The 20,108-nt window shown below is 34.8% G+C and overlaps 1 protein-coding gene across 2 annotated transcripts; it reads right to left on the bottom strand.

The window, feature by feature from the left end:
• Positions 1-1,860: 1,860 nt before the first annotated feature.
• On the bottom strand, positions 1,861-18,612 carry LOC126723107 (E3 ubiquitin-protein ligase BRE1-like 1). 2 transcript variants are annotated; one of them, XM_050426390.1, is made up of 20 exons: positions 18,099-18,612; positions 16,666-16,827; positions 16,455-16,539; positions 14,981-15,208; positions 14,712-14,873; positions 12,419-12,612; positions 12,210-12,293; positions 11,978-12,097; positions 11,691-11,877; positions 11,427-11,587; positions 11,150-11,221; positions 10,158-10,234; positions 9,324-9,518; positions 7,990-8,062; positions 7,820-7,906; positions 3,948-4,085; positions 3,658-3,860; positions 3,413-3,581; positions 3,243-3,250; positions 1,861-2,331 (listed from the first exon to the last, which is right to left on the bottom strand). In XM_050426390.1, exons 1-20 carry the CDS (start codon positions 18,198-18,200, stop codon positions 2,064-2,066), a joined length of 2,775 nt encoding a protein of 924 aa, XP_050282347.1. In that variant the 5' UTR covers positions 18,201-18,612; the 3' UTR covers positions 1,861-2,063. The 2 variants fall into 2 exon arrangements, with proteins under 2 accessions (XP_050282347.1, XP_050282346.1); XM_050426389.1 differs by lacking the exon at positions 3,243-3,250 and having other exon boundaries at positions 3,416-3,581; positions 18,099-18,610.
• Between the last annotated feature and the right edge of the window lie 1,496 nt (positions 18,613-20,108).

The following is a 20,108-nucleotide window of genomic DNA, read 5'->3' as shown; positions in this document are numbered from 1 at the left end:
ATCAGTGCTGCTTGGTGTTTTGTTAATCAAAAACTCTATCTTCAAAACATTTTTCTCAGATCAGATATAGACATAAATAAAATTATATATATATATATATATATATATACACACAAAGGGAAAGAAGAAGAAGAAGAAGAAAGAAGAAGAGGAAGAAGATCACCGATGGATGACAAAGGCAAGAGAGACTTTTACTTGCAGCAACACGGAGAGGTTTTTTCAGTAGCAGAGCAAAGAAATGAGAGGAATTTGACATGAGGTAAACTCCAGAGATGTGTTATCCTTTGATTTATCAAAGGATAAAATTGGGTTTTCAATAAAATATTTGGGCTATTTGATAATTGAATAGTCTCCAACGGTAATATTTATGAAATGCGCATTGACCTTTGCAAAAGACTCTGAAGAGCTGTCTTATGTTAAAATGGACTTCCATCACATTTCAAAAAGCAGCTTTTTAGAAAAAATAACTTTTAAAACCTTACCAAATGCACATTTATTTTTTTGGTTTCAAAAAGCATTTTTTGCCAAAAGAAAGTGCAAACAAACAAGCACTATATTAGAAGTCTCAAATGAATATATATATATATATATATATATATATATACACACACACACATTAAAAATCCAAATTTGAACATGAGCCCATTCAAAATGCTCCTCATTCCGAAGTCTGCATTTCTTAGGACCAGCATGAGAGGGCATATATGAGTTGCAATATTAGTGCTGCTGATAAAGTCTGTCTCTCGTTATCAAATAGGAAACTTGTATTTGGTAAAGAACAATCATAATAGGGAACTAGTATTTGATACAGAACAATCATAATAGAGTATATTACTAAACCATATGCACTTGCACAATAGATTTGATAATTTGATTTGGTCTACCTTGCGAGATACCTTCTATAAACCAGCATCCATAATTGGAATTAAAGCACTGCAGCAACAAGTGCAAAATAATGTCCAACACTTGAATCAGAATTTCATCAGCATAAATGATTTATTGACAAAGCTAAATTAAAAATCCCCGCTAGTGTTCCTCTTTAATTGTCAGCTAAAACATCCTAAATAAACCAAACTCATGTAGAACTCCAAAATATCATGTTCAACGTAGCTGTAAGATGCAGGAACGTCATAGACAACTAAGGTGGGTAGATCATACAGCAGACACCAAAAGGCACTTTTTTACTCTAATAGGCTGATTATTATCCACAAGTTAATATCCCTTCATTTGAATTACAAATAATATCCTTCAGTTAAGCAAATAATATCCTACCTTCATATTAAACTTTTCCTGATCATAACGACTAACAAGGACATGCAATTTCTTCTTGCCTTCATACCCCAAAAGGGAGGAGCAAAATCTGACTCGCATAGTCACAAGAGAAAGTTACAAACATACAACAGTAACACAACGTTGAGTACTAAGCTGTTTTTATATTAACAATTTAAATGAAATAAGAATTTCAATTTCTTTTACATTTATGGCATACTGCTCCAGCTCAGTAATTCCTACCCTGAAAAAGAGGAACAAAATTGGAATAGTCACAAAAGAAAGTTACAAATAAATAACGTGGGAACAATTTTCTGAAATAAACTGATTTGGTATTAACAACTAAATAAGATGAGAATATCTTCCTATTACATCTCTGGTATACTGTTTACTCAGAACTGGGCAATGAAACTTGGCTACTGCTCCAGCTTTCACTGGAAACAAGATGCTCAGCCAGAAAAACAAAATCCCGTATGAGCCGACTTGAAATGCAATAAGCCAGGATGCTTTATATGAAGCCAAGCATAACAAATTTTATTAATTTTATGATCATGCACCCTCCATGGCCACTGGGTATAGGCATTGGACCAATTCTGACTAATCTGCAAACAATACATTGAAAGATTCCAGAGGATCTCCGCAGTTATATGAGAAAACAAACATAATAAATACAATAATTAAAAAGCCAAAACAAAACAAAAATCAACAACCTACAACTAAAACCAGCAAAATTAAGATGATTTCCACTGGTTGATAATCTTAACTGGCTCTTGACAATGTTACTCTACAATTCTCTAATATAACAATACATGTGACCTTTTGTTGGTATCATATACCAAGCCTCCAATAATGTGCACCAGGTCATATGCACCTAAAGGCAGCATTGCAGGCCTCATCAAGAAACAAAAACAAAGTTTTCTTGGTTTCCTGTCAAATGTATACAGGTTTGACATCGTTAGGCCCAAAACTTGCTGAACACGTTGGACACTTTCGGTGACGAGTTTCAGTGATTCTTTGTACACAAGGATTGCAGAACAAGTGGTAGCATTTTGTAATGACAACCTGAAGACGGGAAAAAAATAAATATAAAAATAAATCTTAGCATTTTGCAATAACCACCTGAAGGCAGTAAAAAAATCTTTTTTTTTAGGTACTTAGAACAATATTTGAAAATCATTGGATTTAATGGCAGTCATTTGCTTGACCCAAATTAATGGCAGTACATAGACCAATTACTGTATCTTAAAAACCTAACTGAAACAGCTCAATATCTTTATTGAGGTTCAGCCCAAATCCATTAGTTAGTCATTTTTTTTTTCTTATTATCTAGGACCCATATCATTCTTTTTTTTCAGACAAAGTTATGCTACTGAATCATCAAACAGAATTCTAATTACCAAAAAATAAAAATAAAAATAAAAACTTTGACACAAACTACTATATCATTTGTAAAGAATTAGAGTGCACAGCGAGTGCTAAATTCAATGGTATATAATTCCATTGGTCCATTCTTAAGAACCATTCTGAAATCAAGCAAACAGAAACTCTAAATAGCAAAAACCAAGTTAAACCAAGTCATATAGATATATATTCTATACAAGGTTATAATACTGCATCTTTATTGTCTCACACTAAATAAAGCATCCTAAAGAAAGTTCCCTTTGTTTTATTTTTTCTTTTAAAACATACGCTTTGATGGAGTTAGAAAAAATGTTACATATAAACTTTTATTTTATCAATTTAGCCTTTAAAAAAATAAATAAATAAAAATTCTAACTCAAAAACTACAAATTACCTTTTCATCTTTCTTTCTACTAACCCAAATTCAAACAATTCATTTAAGTCATCTAAAACTTGAAAAAATACAATCATATTTTAAAGAATTGCTATTAATGGTTTTTTCAGTAAAAAGTTGCTGATATGGAACCACTTTCATCTGCCCTTCTTGGGGTGTGAAATAGGTTTCATACTACCAGCCATGGTAAAATTCATCATGTTTCACATATTTCAGGTGAAGACTCCAATTGTCATATTCTAATATCCACTTCTTAAAACAGGGAACCAGAGTTGAATCATCACCACTTCCTACAAACTAAACAGTAAACAACAGCCCATAAAATATAAAAATCGCAAATAAAATAATCACCTCTTTTGTCCTGTCAAGGCAGATACTGCACTTCAATATTTCCCGGTATTCTCTGAGTTCCTCCTGAAGCTTCTCAACAATTGATGAGCCTTCTGTCTGCACTCTAAGATGTGATTCCTTTCTCCTTACAACTTCCAATTCCTCCTCTGTTCTTTTCTTGTCAAACCTGATAAAGAATGAAAAATGCGTCAGAACACCTGCACTGAGCAGAAATCAGAAGTAAAGAACAACATCTTCTGTACCTTTCTCTCTCTAATTCTATCTGCAACTCCACAAGGACCACTCTACTTTTTTCAACTTTTGATTGTGATTCCTCCAGGGACTCCCTTGCTTGCTGAGATGATCTTCTCACATCTAATAATTTCTTTTGTGTATTTTCAAAAGCAACTGAACTATGAAATTTATCATCTGCAAATTTCTGAATTTGTTCTGAGCAAACTTTCAACTGCAAAGCATAATTTGACTCAAATATTAACTGTACCTGATGTTGTCAATTCAAATCCAAATCCAAAAATGAGGGCTAAGAATGTACCTGATCTTCGATTCTTGCAGATTTCATGTCATAAAAACTAAGAGAAGTACTTGCTTGCTGAAGCTCCCTCTCCATGGTTCGTTTGTTCATAAGTAGAGTATCCTGCAGCTGTCTTGCCCTGATGCCCTCTAAGACAAGCTGAAACAAAAATAATGAAAGCCATAAATTTACTTATCAATATGAGCATCGGAAGACACATTTACAGAGGTCGAGAAACAAGAAATAGCTACATGTGTAAGCAAAACTTCTTCATTATGCAAGAAAGAACTTTACAATGTTATGGATTTTAAACTTGTCTATTGAAGTCAAGACATGCACAAGTCTCTTATTATGAACTTTTTCAACACACTGATATTTAAACACAAGTCTATCATTCCCAAGCACATACACTAATAGGTGTAGAAGATATCGCCACTATTTTCAAGCACAATATAGGTTTAGAAGCTGAAGAAGGCTACTGCAAATCAAAGAAGCTCTCGACTGAGAAACACAGGAGGCACGATATAAGCTATAAACTTTGCACCAATTTGAGACAAGTGCCCCAATCACTATAAGATATAGCAACCCCCCCACCCCACTTTCTCTTTCTTTTTCATGTTTTCACATGCAACTATACTAAAAATTCATGTCAAGCGATTCTCAAAATATCAGCGAAAACTGATTTTTAAATTAAAGATACATCCAATGTGATAACTTAACCTCATTGGGTGGAATAGTTTGTTCAGGACCATGCCTCGTAAAGCAGAGGTCCATATGAAGAATGGTACTTTTTCTTTTTGGATAGGAATATGAAAATGGTGCATTACTTCTGGAAACTAGAAAAATGACAGCAGTGAGGCAGTTTTCTGTTTCATATAAATTTAAAATGTGACAGACCAATTTGAATGGACTTTCGAAGGAGTGTAAGGACCTAATGCAGAGAGGATCCATAGGCTTTTGTGGGAGGAGCTCTCCGGTCTTATCTGTTGCCTGGTGTGAGGGAGGAGACTTTAACATGGTTTGGTTTCCCATGTTATGTCTAGGTGCTGAGAATTTCACTCATGCAATACAAGACTTTTTTTTAATTTCAAATCAGTTCAAGGCTTGATGGATATACCTTTGGGAGGGAGTCAGTTTACATGGTCCAATAACATCTCAAGGTCCAGAATTTATCGTTTTCTTGTTTCTACAGATTGGGAAAATCACTTCCTTTATATAACTCAACAAATGTGGCCTAGACTATTATCAGACCACTACCTGCTCCTATTAGTTTGTGGAAACTTCCGGAGGTAAAAGACCATCCAAATTTGAGAATATGTAGCTAAAAGCAGAAGGGTTTGCGGAGAAGATGAAAACTTGGTGAGAGCCATACCAATTTCAAGGGGCCCCGAGTCACAGATTGGCAAATAAACTCAAACAATGAAAATTGATCTAAAGAAATGGAACGAGGAAGAGTTTGGAAATGTGGAGACCAACAAACAGAAGGATGATCTCTCGGAGCTGGATACCCTAGAGGAAAGTCAACAACTAACAGCTGTTGAGCTATTAGAAAAGGATTGGATTTGAGTAGAACTCCAAAAGACCTCTCTTTCATGGGAGATTTGTTGGAAGAACAAGTCTAGGGTTCTTCTATCTTCTATGGTTAAGAGAGGGGGACAGAAACATGAAAAATTTTCGTTGTATAGCCAACTTACATGGAAGGAATAACTCCATTGCCAATCTTTTGGTAGATAAGGAACTGACCCCGGATCTAGCAGCCATCACTAATTGTATTACTCAATTCTACAACGTCTATTCAGAAAGCACGACATTTGAACACCCTGGTTGGATAATATAGAGTTTTCAAGGATATCAGAGGATAATGCAAATTGGTTGGACAGACCATTTGACAAAGATATTCTTGGGGTGCTTAAAAGTTATAATGGAGATAAGGTATCACAGATGCTTTTTGTTATCATTATGGAGTTAAGCAGTATGATAGATAAAGCAGTAAGTGTTTGGGCATATGTCAAGATTTATGGTAGGTACCTCTGCAAAAAATCTGTCGATGGTGTCTCATCTTCTCTTTGTGGATGACACATTGATATTCTGTGAAGCTGACCCTGAATAGCTTGTGCATTTACATCTTGTGTTTACTTGGTTTGAGGCTGTTTCTAGACTAAAGGAGAACTTAAATAAATAAGAGTTGAATAAGAGTTGATACCAGTGGGGGATCTTTCTAATTTGGAGGACTTCGTGGATATTTTAGGTTGTAAAAAGAAAACGTTATCTATGAAGTACTTAGTCTTGGGGTGCTAAATTCAAGGAGAAGACAATCTAGAACCCAATCCTTGAGAAGATGGAGAGAGGATACTAGCGGGGTGGAAGCGGGTTCTTTTATCTAAGGGAGGTAAAGTTACGTTAATTAAAAGTACTCACTCCAATTTGCCAACTTATTTTCTTTCTATTTTTCCTATTCCAGCTAACATTGCTAATCGTATTGAAAGTTACACACAGCTTTTATGGAGGGGCTTAGGTGGGGAATCCAAGTTCCATTTGGTAAACTGAACTAAGTTTTGTTCACCTCTTTGGAATGGGGGATTGGCTTCCAAGTATCAAAAACAATTTAACCAAGTTTTCTTAGGGAAATGGATTTGGAGATTTGAAACTGAGACAGAGTTACTTTCGAGAAGAGTGACAGAGGTGAAGTAAGGCAGTGATCGGCTTTGGTGGTGTACCAAGAAGGTGTAGGGTTCTTATAGTGTGGGTCTTTGGAAATCTATAAGAGCTTCGCATCGATTGCATCATATTCTGTTTGAAGTGGAAAATAGAATCAGAGTGAAGCTTTGGCATGACCTGGGGTGGGGACAGTTCTTTAAAGAAGGCTTTCTTGGAATTATTTGGGATCAGTAATGGCGTCCTTTAGTGGGATTTGAATTTCTCAAGACCTGTGCAGGACTGGGAGTTGGAGCCTTTGTCAGCCTTCATGGATTTAATATATTCTAATCCTGTGAGGAGTGGGGATGATAAGCAGTCAACTAAGAGACAGGGTTTTGAGGTCAAAGGGTAATGTTGTTCTTTGATTTCTAATAGTGACAAGCTTTTCCCCTGGAAAACCATTTGGAGGTCAAAGGTGCTACCTAGAGTTGCTTTCTTTTTGTGGACTGCAGCTTAGGAAAAGATTTTGGCAATAGATACTGTGTGGAAGAAACCCTTGTGATTGATTGGTGTTACACGTGCAAATGTAATGGAGAAACAGTAGACCATTTACTCCCTACTATCCTATAGCTACAAAATGGTGGTCTATGGTGTTCGGATTGTTTGGAGTTCAATGAACAGGCGAAAGAGAGGTGAGTTTGCTAGCTTCTTGGCAAGCTCGATTTGGGCATCACCGGAATATTGTTATTTTGAAAGTCGTTCCTCATTGTTTGATGTGCATTAATGCATTTGGCAGGAAAGAAATGCTCAAAGCTTGAGCACTATGAACAGACCATACATGTCCTTAAGTTGTTTTTATTTAAAGCTTGTTTGATTGGATGTTAGCTTTGGGTTCTTTTTCTTTGTGTTCAGTATTAGATATGATTGATATTCGTGACCTATCAAAAAAATAAATAAGAGATCTGATTGATATTTGTACTTTGCGAGGTTAAGTTTCATGCTCCCTTGTATACTCTCTGTACTTTAGTTTTTTTTTTTCATCAATTATTACACAGAAATGACCATCAATAGGAAAATATAGAAATAAAAGGAAGCAAATAAATATTTCACCATAAACAGTGAAGCACACGACAGCTCTTAACATCCATAACAAGAATTAAACACATTATTCAAATTCCAAAATGTCACACATCAACAGGAAAAAACAAAATATCACTTCATCTCAGATAAAAGAAAAGTTTGAGGTAGACAATTACCTTAATATTATAGTCGTCTCTCTCAGTAATTTGCTGCAACAGATGTTGATTTTGATTCTGCATATCATCATATGCCTGTCCAATTGACTGCAGAAAAACCAGACCAACGATTAGACCAATTTCATGATTGAATGTCAGATCACATCCACATTAGATAACTGGAAACTAACCTCAATTTCAGATAAGTAGGCCTCATTTTCTTCATTTTTTGATTTTAGGACATCAGTAAGCCTAGAAATATCCCTGAAATAGCAGTAGTAAACTTGACATTGGTAAGAACTTTACACCATTCTCATGTTCAAACAATACCAAGCTAATGCTAGAATATCAGCCTGCACAGTTAACATAGTGTAATACAGATCATCACAAGACTTAACGATTTTTTTTCTTTAAGTGATATGAAAATTTTATGACCCCAAGAGGTAACACAATTGGCTGGGACCACACCTCATGAGACAAAAGTTCACTAGATTGAATATCATCTTCCCCCTCCCTTTGGGATCAAAACTAGCTTATCAAAAATATATATATTAGGACACTTAATGATAAAACGAAGCAATGAAGTCTTTAAGAAGAATACAAACCAGGTTCAGTTAACAAAGTCAACCCTCTGGCAATTATCTAACAATAATCTAACAGTTCAAAAATGTCTAGTGAAAAGTAAAGATCTTTTGAGAAAGTGCCAAAATCACTAGTACACTAGAAATATACAAGACGACAATTAAACAGAAGAGAACAGCAAATTAGCTTCTTAATTGAACAATTAGAAAAATCATAAGAAAAAAAAGCTAGACATAGTCATCCACTCAAAAAGTAATGTTCAAAACATAATCTTAGAGACATTAGCGCAATTCTGATGTCCACAATTTCAAAACCTCAAATCTCCAAATATCATCTCATGCCTGAATACTCGCATTAGTTATATCTAAGAATTTTTATCAAATATTCTTTGTAATGTTTGTTGATTTGTGGTGACCCTTAAGTACATATCCTGTGTACTGGGTGGTGCTTTTTCTAGTTTTTCAATAATATTTTTACTTATCAAAAAAATTTAATTTTTTAAATAAATAAATAAATAAAGCTAACATGAAAAGCTCACAATTTCAAAACCTCAAATGTCCAAATATCATCTCATGCCTGAATACTCGCATTAGTTATATCTAAGAATTTTTATTAAATATTTTTTGTAATGTTTGTTGATTTGTGGTGACCCTTAAGTACATGTCCTGTGTACTGGGTGGTGCTTTTTCTAGTTTTTCAATAATATTTTTACTTATCAAAAAAATTTAATTTTTTAAATAAATAAATAAAGCTAACATGAAAAGCTCACAATCAAATCCAATGCAACCAAAGGGGGTCTACAGTCTATTCCACACACAAAACACCAACCTTAATCATAGAAGATATTTGAGTTTTAGGGGGAAAAAAGGTTTATCCAAGTAGAAAGTTCAACAATAGTAGCAGTTTAAAAATGTTCCCACTATCATGTCAAAGTAAATTGAACCTTTTAGAAGCTTCCAACTTCTGCCTCAGCTCAGCAATATCAGCTTCTGCTGCAGCCAGCCTTTGTTGGGATATGGCCTCAGCTTCATTTGCTGTCTTCACTCGTAATTCCAAGTTGTGCTCATCAAGAGAGGATTTCAAGGTTTGAACATGAGCCCATGCCTTGTATTCCAAGTCCTTGGCTTCAATGACATCCCTGCAAATCTTATAAACTTCTAAGAAAAGTGAACACATAAACAGTAACTCACATGCTAGGTATGACAATTAAGTCGAATGCGCAAAACCTAATTTGAGCAGAATGAAGTGCTTCCAACAGTTTCAAGTAAGCCTATGTGCAAAACCTAGTCTAGGAACAGCTGTACTTTTATACATTTTAAACAAAATAAAACCATCCAAACACACTCCTATGAAATTCAGGATATTCAGCAGTTGATTTTACTTTAATTCTAACATAAAAGCAATTTTTGCAAGCACGCACACAAACACATGTATACGTGTATATAAGAGGATTGCAGAAAGAGTGCAAACACACACACACACACACAATGCATATGTATAAATCAGGAGATTGCAGAAAGAGTCCTCAGAACAGAGTCACTGTATACTTCCTGTGTACTTGGGTGTCTCTTTTTTTGATATCAATAAATCTTTATTACTTATCAAAAAGAAGAGTCCTCAGAACAATCAAAACAGCTTTGCACAAAGTTTTAGCAAATACATCAAATTAGAAATGTGAGCTAAAAATAACTTATCAAAAAGAAAGGTGAACTAAGAAAAACTAATCAAGAAGAAATGTGAACTAAGAGGAAAAAAATAAATATACAAATTCTCTAACCTTGAATCAGTGGATTCACGTCTATACATTTCTAAAATCAACTTTAACTCCAAATCACTTTCCTTCAAATCTTGGACCTGCAAAGTAGAACAGGCAAAACTCATGTGTCTATGCATTCACCAAACAGGAGAGTGCATCTTTACAGAAAAGGAACATAGGGAAATGGCACCAATGAAACAAATAATCAGGCATAAGATTTAGTTTTCAGGTTTTTAAAGCCACAACCACCTCCCCCCCCCCCCCCCCCAGGGGGCAAAGTAGAACAGGCAAAACTCGTGTCTATGCATTCACCAAACAGGAGAGTGCATCTTTACAGAAACGGAACATAGGGAAATGGCACCAATGAAACAAATAATCAGGCATAAGATTTAGTTTTCAGGTTTTTAAAGGGGTGGGGGGGGGGGGGGGGGGGGTGGTGGGGGTGGGGGGCAGGGCCTCTCTTTTTTTTCAAGTAGCAAGTTACTCAAAGCGGGTAATTATATACCATATAAATTAACTCTGAGAAAATTGTCAATCATAAGTTGAACAACATTTATATTCACAGAAATTCCTCATTATATTCATACCACAGTTGGAAACTGCAATAAATACATAGGATAAGGATAAGATACAATAAGAACATAGCAAGCCAACCAATCAACCATCAAAAACCTAGGATAGTGTACAGCAAGGGTATGAATTTTTTTTTGGTGGTAACAGACAATAACAAATAAAATTTCTAGCTATACATTTGTATGTAAATAAGAGGTTTAAAAAATAATAACGAACATCAGAACATTCAATGGGTTCAGAAAGATTAATTAAACATATTGGGTTGTGTGCATGTGTCTTCAAATTTAAGCCATTTAATTGCCAGACATGTATTGGACACATGTCTGGCAGTGTGCGAGCAATATGCATGTCTGAATACAACATATGACTCACAGACACTCCCAAGGTTTTGAAGTAACTATGCTTCATATCCAAATACATATATTGGAAACATATCATACCACAGCTTGCAACTTCTTCATCTCAGCAACTTGGTCAGCAGATCTGGCCGATAAAGTTTCAAACTCTTTCACCTGTTTTAGAGAGAGAGAACTTTAGGCCCTTCAACTGCATATATGAATATGACTGAATGAATAACAAAGGCCTGCCTTGCTGCCAATGAGCCCTAGTCTAGCTCAAATGATTGTAAGAGCAAGCAGGGTAAGGTCATGGGTTCAAGGCCCACTATGTGCATTACTAAATTACCCATTAAAAAACAAAAAAAAAAAATATACCCACCTTCCTCTCCAGAATTCCAGAAAGAGATTGCACGTCAGCCCGAAGAGAATGAACATCCGAGGCAGCCTCTTTGTATTTACTTAATTCTCTTTGCATAGTGCTCATTTCTTCAGGAAACGAAGAAACCAAGGTTCTAAATTCAGCAATGATTTCTTTTCTTCCTGCAATGCAAAGTATCTTCATCATAATTGCAGCAAAAAAAAACTATAGAGATAAAGTTACTTATGTTTAATAATCATAGAAAAGCATCAGATTTCTTGAAACCTGGTTCTCTTGATGCCTCTTCCAGCTTCGATTCAAGCCTATTTCTTTCCTCAATTTGTTTCTGTATTTCTACTCTCAAATCTGTTGCTCTAGAATCATCAATTGTAGAAGATCTTCGAAAAACATCAACCATGTCATTTTTAATGCTCAATTCTCTCTCACTCCACAAAAGATTGTCCTTCTCAGCCTACAATTTCCAACAAAAAGGTATAGTCAGCATCAGAACGAAACCCTCATGACAAAAATGACAGATGAAGGCATAAATGAAACTACCGACCAGTTACAACCTGTAGTTTCTCATATAAGGCCTGATATTGCAAAACTTCAGATTTTGACTTTTCTATTTGATCTTTCACCAGGAGGTAAGCATTGGAAGAGGAAATACACTTCACATTCTTCAACGTGTTCTGTCATGAAATACCCCATTCAAATGACATGACTGGATTAATAATTGATCCCTTAGAAAGAAATATCTATAGAATTATACCAACAGAATGATCAACATTATAGAAAACTGACCCGCAAACTTGATAACTGCAGTAATATTTTTATCCTTTCTTCATGAAGACTATTTAATTCCATTAGCCGACATGAAGCTTGGTCCTGTGAAGCTCAAAGCAATTAATCTGCTTGTCTCTTCCAATTTAAGGAATTATCAAATGTTGACCTAAAAGAGAAAAAAGTCTGAGAGGAAGGAACAGAAAATTAGTCCCAAGTCAACAAATTACCATTAGTTCTTTGAGAGTTGATTCCATATCGTGCAGATCTTTTTGTTTATCTCTGACCCTTTCATTGGCAACTTGCTTATTCCCTAGATTTAAGACAGGGAAAAATGCCCCTTTTGCAGCATCTCTCTGTGCTTTAAGAGATACCAAATTGCAATTACTTTCTTCCAATTCTGCAAGTGTAACCTCCAACTCCCCTTCAAAAAACCAACCAAATTGAATGTCATTCACTGACCTCTAAGAGCTGAAAATCTTTCACCATCCCATAACTCTTTTTTTTTTTTTAAATGTAATAAAAGTTTTATTGATAAGAAAAGTACAATGTGTTTACAATAGTAAACCCACCGCACTTGAAACAAATCAAAGGGAAGAGCTAACAGATATAAGGAAATCAGACATGGAAATACAATGCGTAAAACCCCAAATACGACTTTTTGTTTATCTCTGACCCTTTCACATGTGTCATATCATGTCAACTCAGTATGGTATGCAATTTAAGGGAACAAAAAATGTGCAAGTATACATACATAAGTCTTCACATCCGTGTTTATCTATCATTTTGGAAATAAAAAATAAAAAATAAAAACCACAAACACACACAAATCAGAGTCCTAGGAAGGTAGAGTTGAATACGGATCCCAACCTTCAAGTTGCATGAAGGGTAGCTCTCAAGAATAAACACTTACGCTTGACAACCCGAAACTTTAACTATTGCACTTCACATTTATGAGTATGTATCATTTATAACTTGCAAAAATAATATACTTAAATCAGTCTTTCCGCCATCCAATAGATGATGCTAACTGTCATGTACTTGGCAGACAGAAATAGAGCAGTTCTTTGCCTACTTCTGGAGTTATGCTAAATGTTTAGTGAAGTTTGAATAAATTCAACACCTAGGCACATATCCAGCTTTGACAAGCACACCAAAACAAATATTTAAGGAATAAATATGTAAATTTTTCTGTACTCTTACACATGCATAAACATATATACATACATACATTCATACATACACATACCTAAGAGGCAGACATATGGCAAAAATCTAAGAAGGTCATGGACACAGACACAGACACAGCTACCTGTGTCTGCGGTGTCCAGCAAAAAAATATTTAAATTTGGACATGGTCAAGGCACATCTAGGACATGGTTGTAACATGGTGATGAAAAATTTGAAAATAAAAATAGTCGGATTTCGACAACCTGGTCGGCGCTGGTCTCAACCCATTGCCACTCTCTCTCTCCCCATATCTCGATTTGGTTGCTGTCCTCCATCTGCACTCCGGTGAAGCACATTGGCACTGGTCTTGGCCCATCTGCGCTCACCATTTGCTGTCACCCACCATCTGTTCTACCCTTTTTTAAAATTATTATTTGCTTTTGCTACGGAATGTTTGAGAGCTAGAGGCTTTGAAGTTTTGCATTCATTTTTCTTAAAAACCAGGCTGATTGAATGTAATTAGTGCTTTTTTGTTTCTAACTCTATCAGTCAAAACAAAGCTAAATGGCAATAGGGGCAAACGAAAATCCTAAGCACTTAAAAGTTTGAAATTATAATCACTAATTAACATAAAATATGCTCATAAGTATAAAATATACATAAAACCCCCGCCATGTCCTTTCCTAGTTATTCAAGAACTGCCATGCCATCATGTCCCATGTCATGTCATGTCATGCTCATGTCCATTCTTCATAGACACATGCATAATACACACACACACACACACACACACACACACACACACACACTAGGTGAGAGAGTAGATATGGGCAGATGACAGATGACACTCACTCACAGCCATCTTAAGGTTTCTAATATTGCCTTGGACAATTAATGGTACATACCAACCCTCATCCCCTCTTCCCCCACAATAAACCCCAAAACCCTAAAGTCTGTTACAATAACAAGATAGAAGTGGTGATACTTAAAGCAATCCGCAAAGCCATACCCAACCAAAATTATCCAAGACCCTCCTTAAGAATTAAACCCTTTTTAGTACGGTGGTTGGGTTGAGTTGGATGGAAGGGGTAGGTGTTATCAGAATTTTGACCATGTTATAAATTCTTACATAAGGCTGCCCAAGGGGGAGGGTTATCTGAATTTTGACTGTGTTTTTACATTCTTACTTTGTCTTGAAAATGAGGCAGCCCCACATTCAACCCAACTTCATGAAATATGAGTGGAAACACCAACATCATAAACAATAAACATTCAGATCTCATTCAAGATCTGGTCATATAATCCACACTTTCAAAAGGTTATGACCAATCATATAACATAAAATAAAGTTACCTCTTAAACGTTTAATCTCAGCTTTATTTTTTGCATCAATGTCTTGGTGCCTCTGCAATTCCCGTGCTAGTGTTTTGTGCTTCAAATGAAGATCGCTAAATTCCAACCTCAAGTTCTTAACTTCTTTCTCTAAATCACAGGATGCCTTTTGCCTGCATGAGCCTAGCAAAAGGAGCAGAAATGCATAGAAATGAGGAGTAACTCAAAAAGGACAAACAAGCTCACAACAGGAACCATGTGAAATTCATATATCCCCTTTTAACTCTTACCATCTTCTGGAAGCTCCTTCAAAACTGCAGTGAGTAATCCATCCTTTAGATGCCACAGGCTATCGGTGGCAGCTACTATATTGAGAAAAATGTTCTTAGTTCTCTCTGAGGCACTTTCTCTCTCTTCTTCCATCTGATTTGGGCAATCATTCATTGAGGAACTTTCAGTTGCACCTGTTTCTATGAGCCGACTAAGAAAAGCATCCTTAAACATAGATGGAGCCCCATCTAACAAGAAAATCAAAGCATCCTTATCAGCAAGTAAATTTACAAAATAAAACATTCTTGGCATATGCTAGTTGATACAAATCTACCAGTTCACAGAGAAGGAAACACAGCCTCCACTAATACAGAAGCAAGATATTTTGAAACCACCATGAAATCAGACTTCACTAATATATTTTACATAAAGAAAAAAGGTAAAACAAAGAAACTATATATGACAATAAAGAATGACATTATTGAACTAAAAACTAGAAGAGGGAGGGCTTGAACTCTGCACCCAATTGATAAGAAAATTAGACTTCATATGAGAATCATCAATCACACATTGGAGAATGCATTGGGCATCTACACAAAAATATTGTTTTCTCAGGATTCATGCAGAGCAACGTTTAACAGGGTAAATGAATACAGCCAAGCTAATTGGGTATTTTTAGTATTTTACAGCCCAGTCCATAGTGTTTCTGTCACTTCTGAAAATTATAAGAACACTGAAGAAGACATAGGTTGCATGTCAATTCTCAACAGAGAAACCACCTTCACTACCTCCACCCTTACTGCCAGCCCCACTACAAATTTCATTACTAATACCTCTGCACTACATCTGGCATGAAAGCGGTTTACATAACAAAGAAAGCCACTTTGATCATGAATATAATATTCTCAAACCTCACTCAAAAATCACAAAATTAAGTCCAAATTGTGACAACCTCAGCAGATTTGGAATTCCTAGTGCTATTCTTAAAAAGTTGGAATATATTTTATGTTGCAAAATAATAACTTCCTCCCATAAATATGGGATTCAAAATCCTTGAGTAAAACAATAGACAGCAACGGAAACATACCCCACCATTATCAAACTAGTGAATTAGTAGTAAAATTAGCATTTTAAAAGAATTTAAAGAATTGAATTCCTTTCATTACCAATTAGTGAAGGAGTTCTATGATCTCATTACTATATTGAAAAATGAACTCTAGGCAGCCTATATTTCTTATTTGAAAGAATCCTCCAGATTGTCTTATGGAACCAAAAGAAATATCACTAAACTAATCTTGACTTCAACATGAAAGTAGATACCAGAAAAAAGGCCATAATTGCATAGCCAACCCAACTATTATATGACAAGCCAATGACAAGATGCTAAAAAACACAAAAATCAATTTCAAGCCACTTAGAATAAATTAAGCATTTAAACAAATAGGAGTACCACCACAAAAGAAGGGGAAAAACATTTAGGTAGTTGATTCTCACCCTCCCTAACAGGAAAATGTTTAACATCTCGTTCACTACTCGACTCTCTTGTGCAGATGGAAGACGATCCCAAGTCATTAACCAGCTGATGTCAAAAATTACGAGTCATTTACCATCAAGCAATAAATAATTCTGTATGCATAAAACCAAAATATAAACTGTCTAGGACTTTTTAAAAAAACAAAGTAATGCAGAAAGGAATTATTTATACCTTGTCCAAGGACTTATTGACCACTACTAATGTGGAATCATATGGTTGTTGTTTCTGCTTCAGTTGAGAGAATTTGTTCTCAAGTGCAAAATTCTCAACCTTCTGAGCTTCTAACTTCTGTACAAGCTTTTGATTTTGATATTGAAGAACAGCAATATCAAGCTACATCACCAAAAAAAAAAAAAAAAAAAAATTGGAGAACATAAGCCAAAAACAAGTTAATGAAGATGACATCATATACATTTTTTGCAACCTACAAATAATAGGCATCACTTGGTTGAAAAAGCGATTTCATTATTATCACATTAAAAGTAAGTGCCACTGCACATTATTTTTCCAAATAGCAAAGTAGAAAGTTATTTAGAAAGTAGTTTTCCAATTGTGGGCTCAAAATCCTAAACCAAAATTTCAACATCCAAACAAATTTTTCAATAATTGGCTTAAAGATGGATAAGTGGAAGGAAAGATACGATTTGAAATAAAGATATTTGTTTAGGATAAAGGTTGCCCCTATTGATAAAATAAAAAATGAGGGAGAGTGGCTTGAGATGGTTTGGTCATGTGCAGATGAAAGTAACTAATGCACTGATGAGAAAGAGGAAGTTCATTCAAGTCAAGAGGGCAAAAAAACGTAAAGGAACGCCTAAACTAACATTAGTAGAAGTAGTAAAATGACATAGGCAATTAACAGAAAAATACGTGTGACCCATCCCTCCTCCGCCCCCCCCCCCAAAAAAACACTAGTCTGACCCCAAAAAATCACTTGGTTGTATCTTACTTAACAGTCATAGCCATTTTCAAACCTTAAATCAATAAAGAACTCAAGAGACAATTCTAAGAGTATTAAAAAACTATCAAAAATAATTTCAAATTAGAATCATCAACCAAGACTTGAACCCCGGCCCTTGCCCCCTACCCCCCAGCCCCACCCACAAGAACTTATACTTGTGGATTGATCATCACACCAACTGTGCGGGTTTCCGTATGCTACTTAAAAGTCATACACTTTTCATTCTAATAAAAAAAATAAATAAAAAACACTATATTTTCAAACCTTAAATCAGTAAGACTAAAAAACACAATGTTAAGCAAAAAAAATGATCACAGATGAAACCAGATTCCAAAAGCCAATCATGTATAGCATAAACACCCCATTAACACCCAATACATCCATATACATCGCCAAAAAAAATTCCAGGTCATCCAATAGAACATGCAATAGATACCCATCAAAATCATTCCCAAGCTAAAAATGCAAAGACTATCAAAATCAATAACAACCCTAACCGCATAAAATTTCTCCACTAAAACAATAAAAATAAAGTGCCCCAAGAACCTAAAAATCATTAAAAAAAAAACCCACAAAATTTCTTGACCTAAAAAACACAATTATTTGAGAAATCACAATCAAGAAAACTGCCCCAAGATCATACCTTTTTGTCCTCAGAAATTGGCAAGAATGGCTGCTTAGCAGCAGTGGGTGAAACTGAGCTAAAGTGACGCCGTTTTCGGTCTGGCTCACCTGTGCTCCCCATTTCGAAACCCTAGCAACCTTCCACCACAACCACAAACTCCACTCTCATTACCCTAACACCAAAAACACCCTACTTCACACATCCACAAATTCCCAAAACCACGAATTCACACCAAAAAAAAAAAAACCCTAAACCAATCAATCCCTCAAAACCCTAAGTTCCCAAACAAAATACACACACACAGATTTCCCCCCCACCCCAAAAAAAAAAAAAAGTTCCCTATTTAGTTTCCAAACCTTGATTTCCCTAAACCCTAATTCAAATCAAGCTTTTTCTTGATTTTTCTCAGTATGGATTTCTAGGGTTTTGAATTTTCTCTCTCTAGTTTCTCTCTCTAAAAAACCAACACACACAGTCTCTCTCTCTCTCTCTCTTTCTTTCTCTCTGAAACTCGAGGAGGAGAGAGAGAATAAAAACGTGAGGATTTTTATGTGTTTTGTTATTATTAATAATTTAGGACGGTGCTTGGAATTCTGTGAAAGTATTGAGGGCATTTTGGGGAATTCAGGCGCGTGGTGGAGTTTGTGCACGTCCACCTGTTCGAGGAATCTAAAAGGTTCGCTGTGGGAGTTAGGTGACGTGGCGATTTCTGATTGGTGGAGTTTATTGGGTGTTGTGGGAATATCAAAGGTTGTGTTGTCGTTGTAGCCTCTCTCTTTTTCTTTTTTTCTTTTTTCTTTTTTTTTTTTCAATTTTGCCAACAAAAAACTGTAAATAGCAGTTGAGAAGTACCCAAAACAAAAGTATTTTGGATAAAAGTATAAAACCAATCAACTCTTGTATATTTATAGAAATCTTATCTTGTTTTTTTAAGTTTTGGTAGATTCACTTTACTTGTTAAGTAAAGCATTTGTGGTCGAATAAAAGATATAAGATTCATAAATTCAATCATATCTAAAAAAAAAAATCTGATAAACTATATTATGCAAAATATTTTAATTCAATTATTTCCTTCTATTTTTTTTCTTGTAATTAATTGTTTAAGATTAGAATATTAAATATTCAGTTATAAGTTGGAAAATACAATTTTAAAATATTAAATACTCTATTATAAATTGTACCATAAGAATCTTTAGAAAAAATGAATATATGTAAATGATTAATCAAAACGAAATTTGTACATAAATTTGAAGAACACGTGACACTAGCACGTGCATGGATTTAGAGTGAATGATTGCATGTGCTTTTCTTTTTCTTTTTTTTTGTTGAATAGATTGTATGTGCTTTTCATAATAAATGTATATGACCTTTTTATTTGAAAAAACCAAAAATATATTTAAAAATAATAATAACTAACTAACTAAACATTATTTAATAAGTATTAAATGCACTAACATTTTTCCTCCTTTTAAGCCTAAACCCATGTTTCTTTTTCATTTTTAAAACATGTACACAAAACATATTTAAAAGTTGAAAGTTGGGTTATGCTAACGAATACCCTTAGAATATTGGTTAACAATCCAATTAAATAAATTTTTTATATGAAAAAAAAAAACAATTAATATTTTGACATTTTTTTTTCATTTTCCATAATAGTGATATCAGAACTTTTTTAAACTGAATGGTTAACTAATACCCTAAGAACACTCATTAACATTTCCTTTAAAAGCTTTGTAGGGTTTTGTTTGCCTATGTATCAAATTCATAATAATTTGCACAATAATTAAAAGTTATTGGTTTTATGTTGCTTTGATATATTTTTATCGCTCATAATTTAAATAATTTAAGTAAGTTGCAGGACAGCAAGAACCAACAAAAAAAAAAAAAAAAAAACTCGACCTTGGTTCCTATTTCCACAATTGTCTTCTTTTTTTTCTTTTCTTTTTTTGATACAGTTGTGCATTTGTTAGTTATGCTAGTTCTTGAAAAACAGGGAAACCATTCCCACCCCCCACCCCCTCCTCCCAA

Source organism: Quercus robur, chromosome 4, assembly GCF_932294415.1.
Source record: "Quercus robur chromosome 4, dhQueRobu3.1, whole genome shotgun sequence".
Classification (NCBI taxonomy): Eukaryota; Viridiplantae; Streptophyta; class Magnoliopsida; order Fagales; family Fagaceae; genus Quercus; species Quercus robur.
The sequence above is the reverse complement of the archived record's forward strand: the minus strand, read 5'-3'. Positions and strand labels throughout refer to the sequence as shown.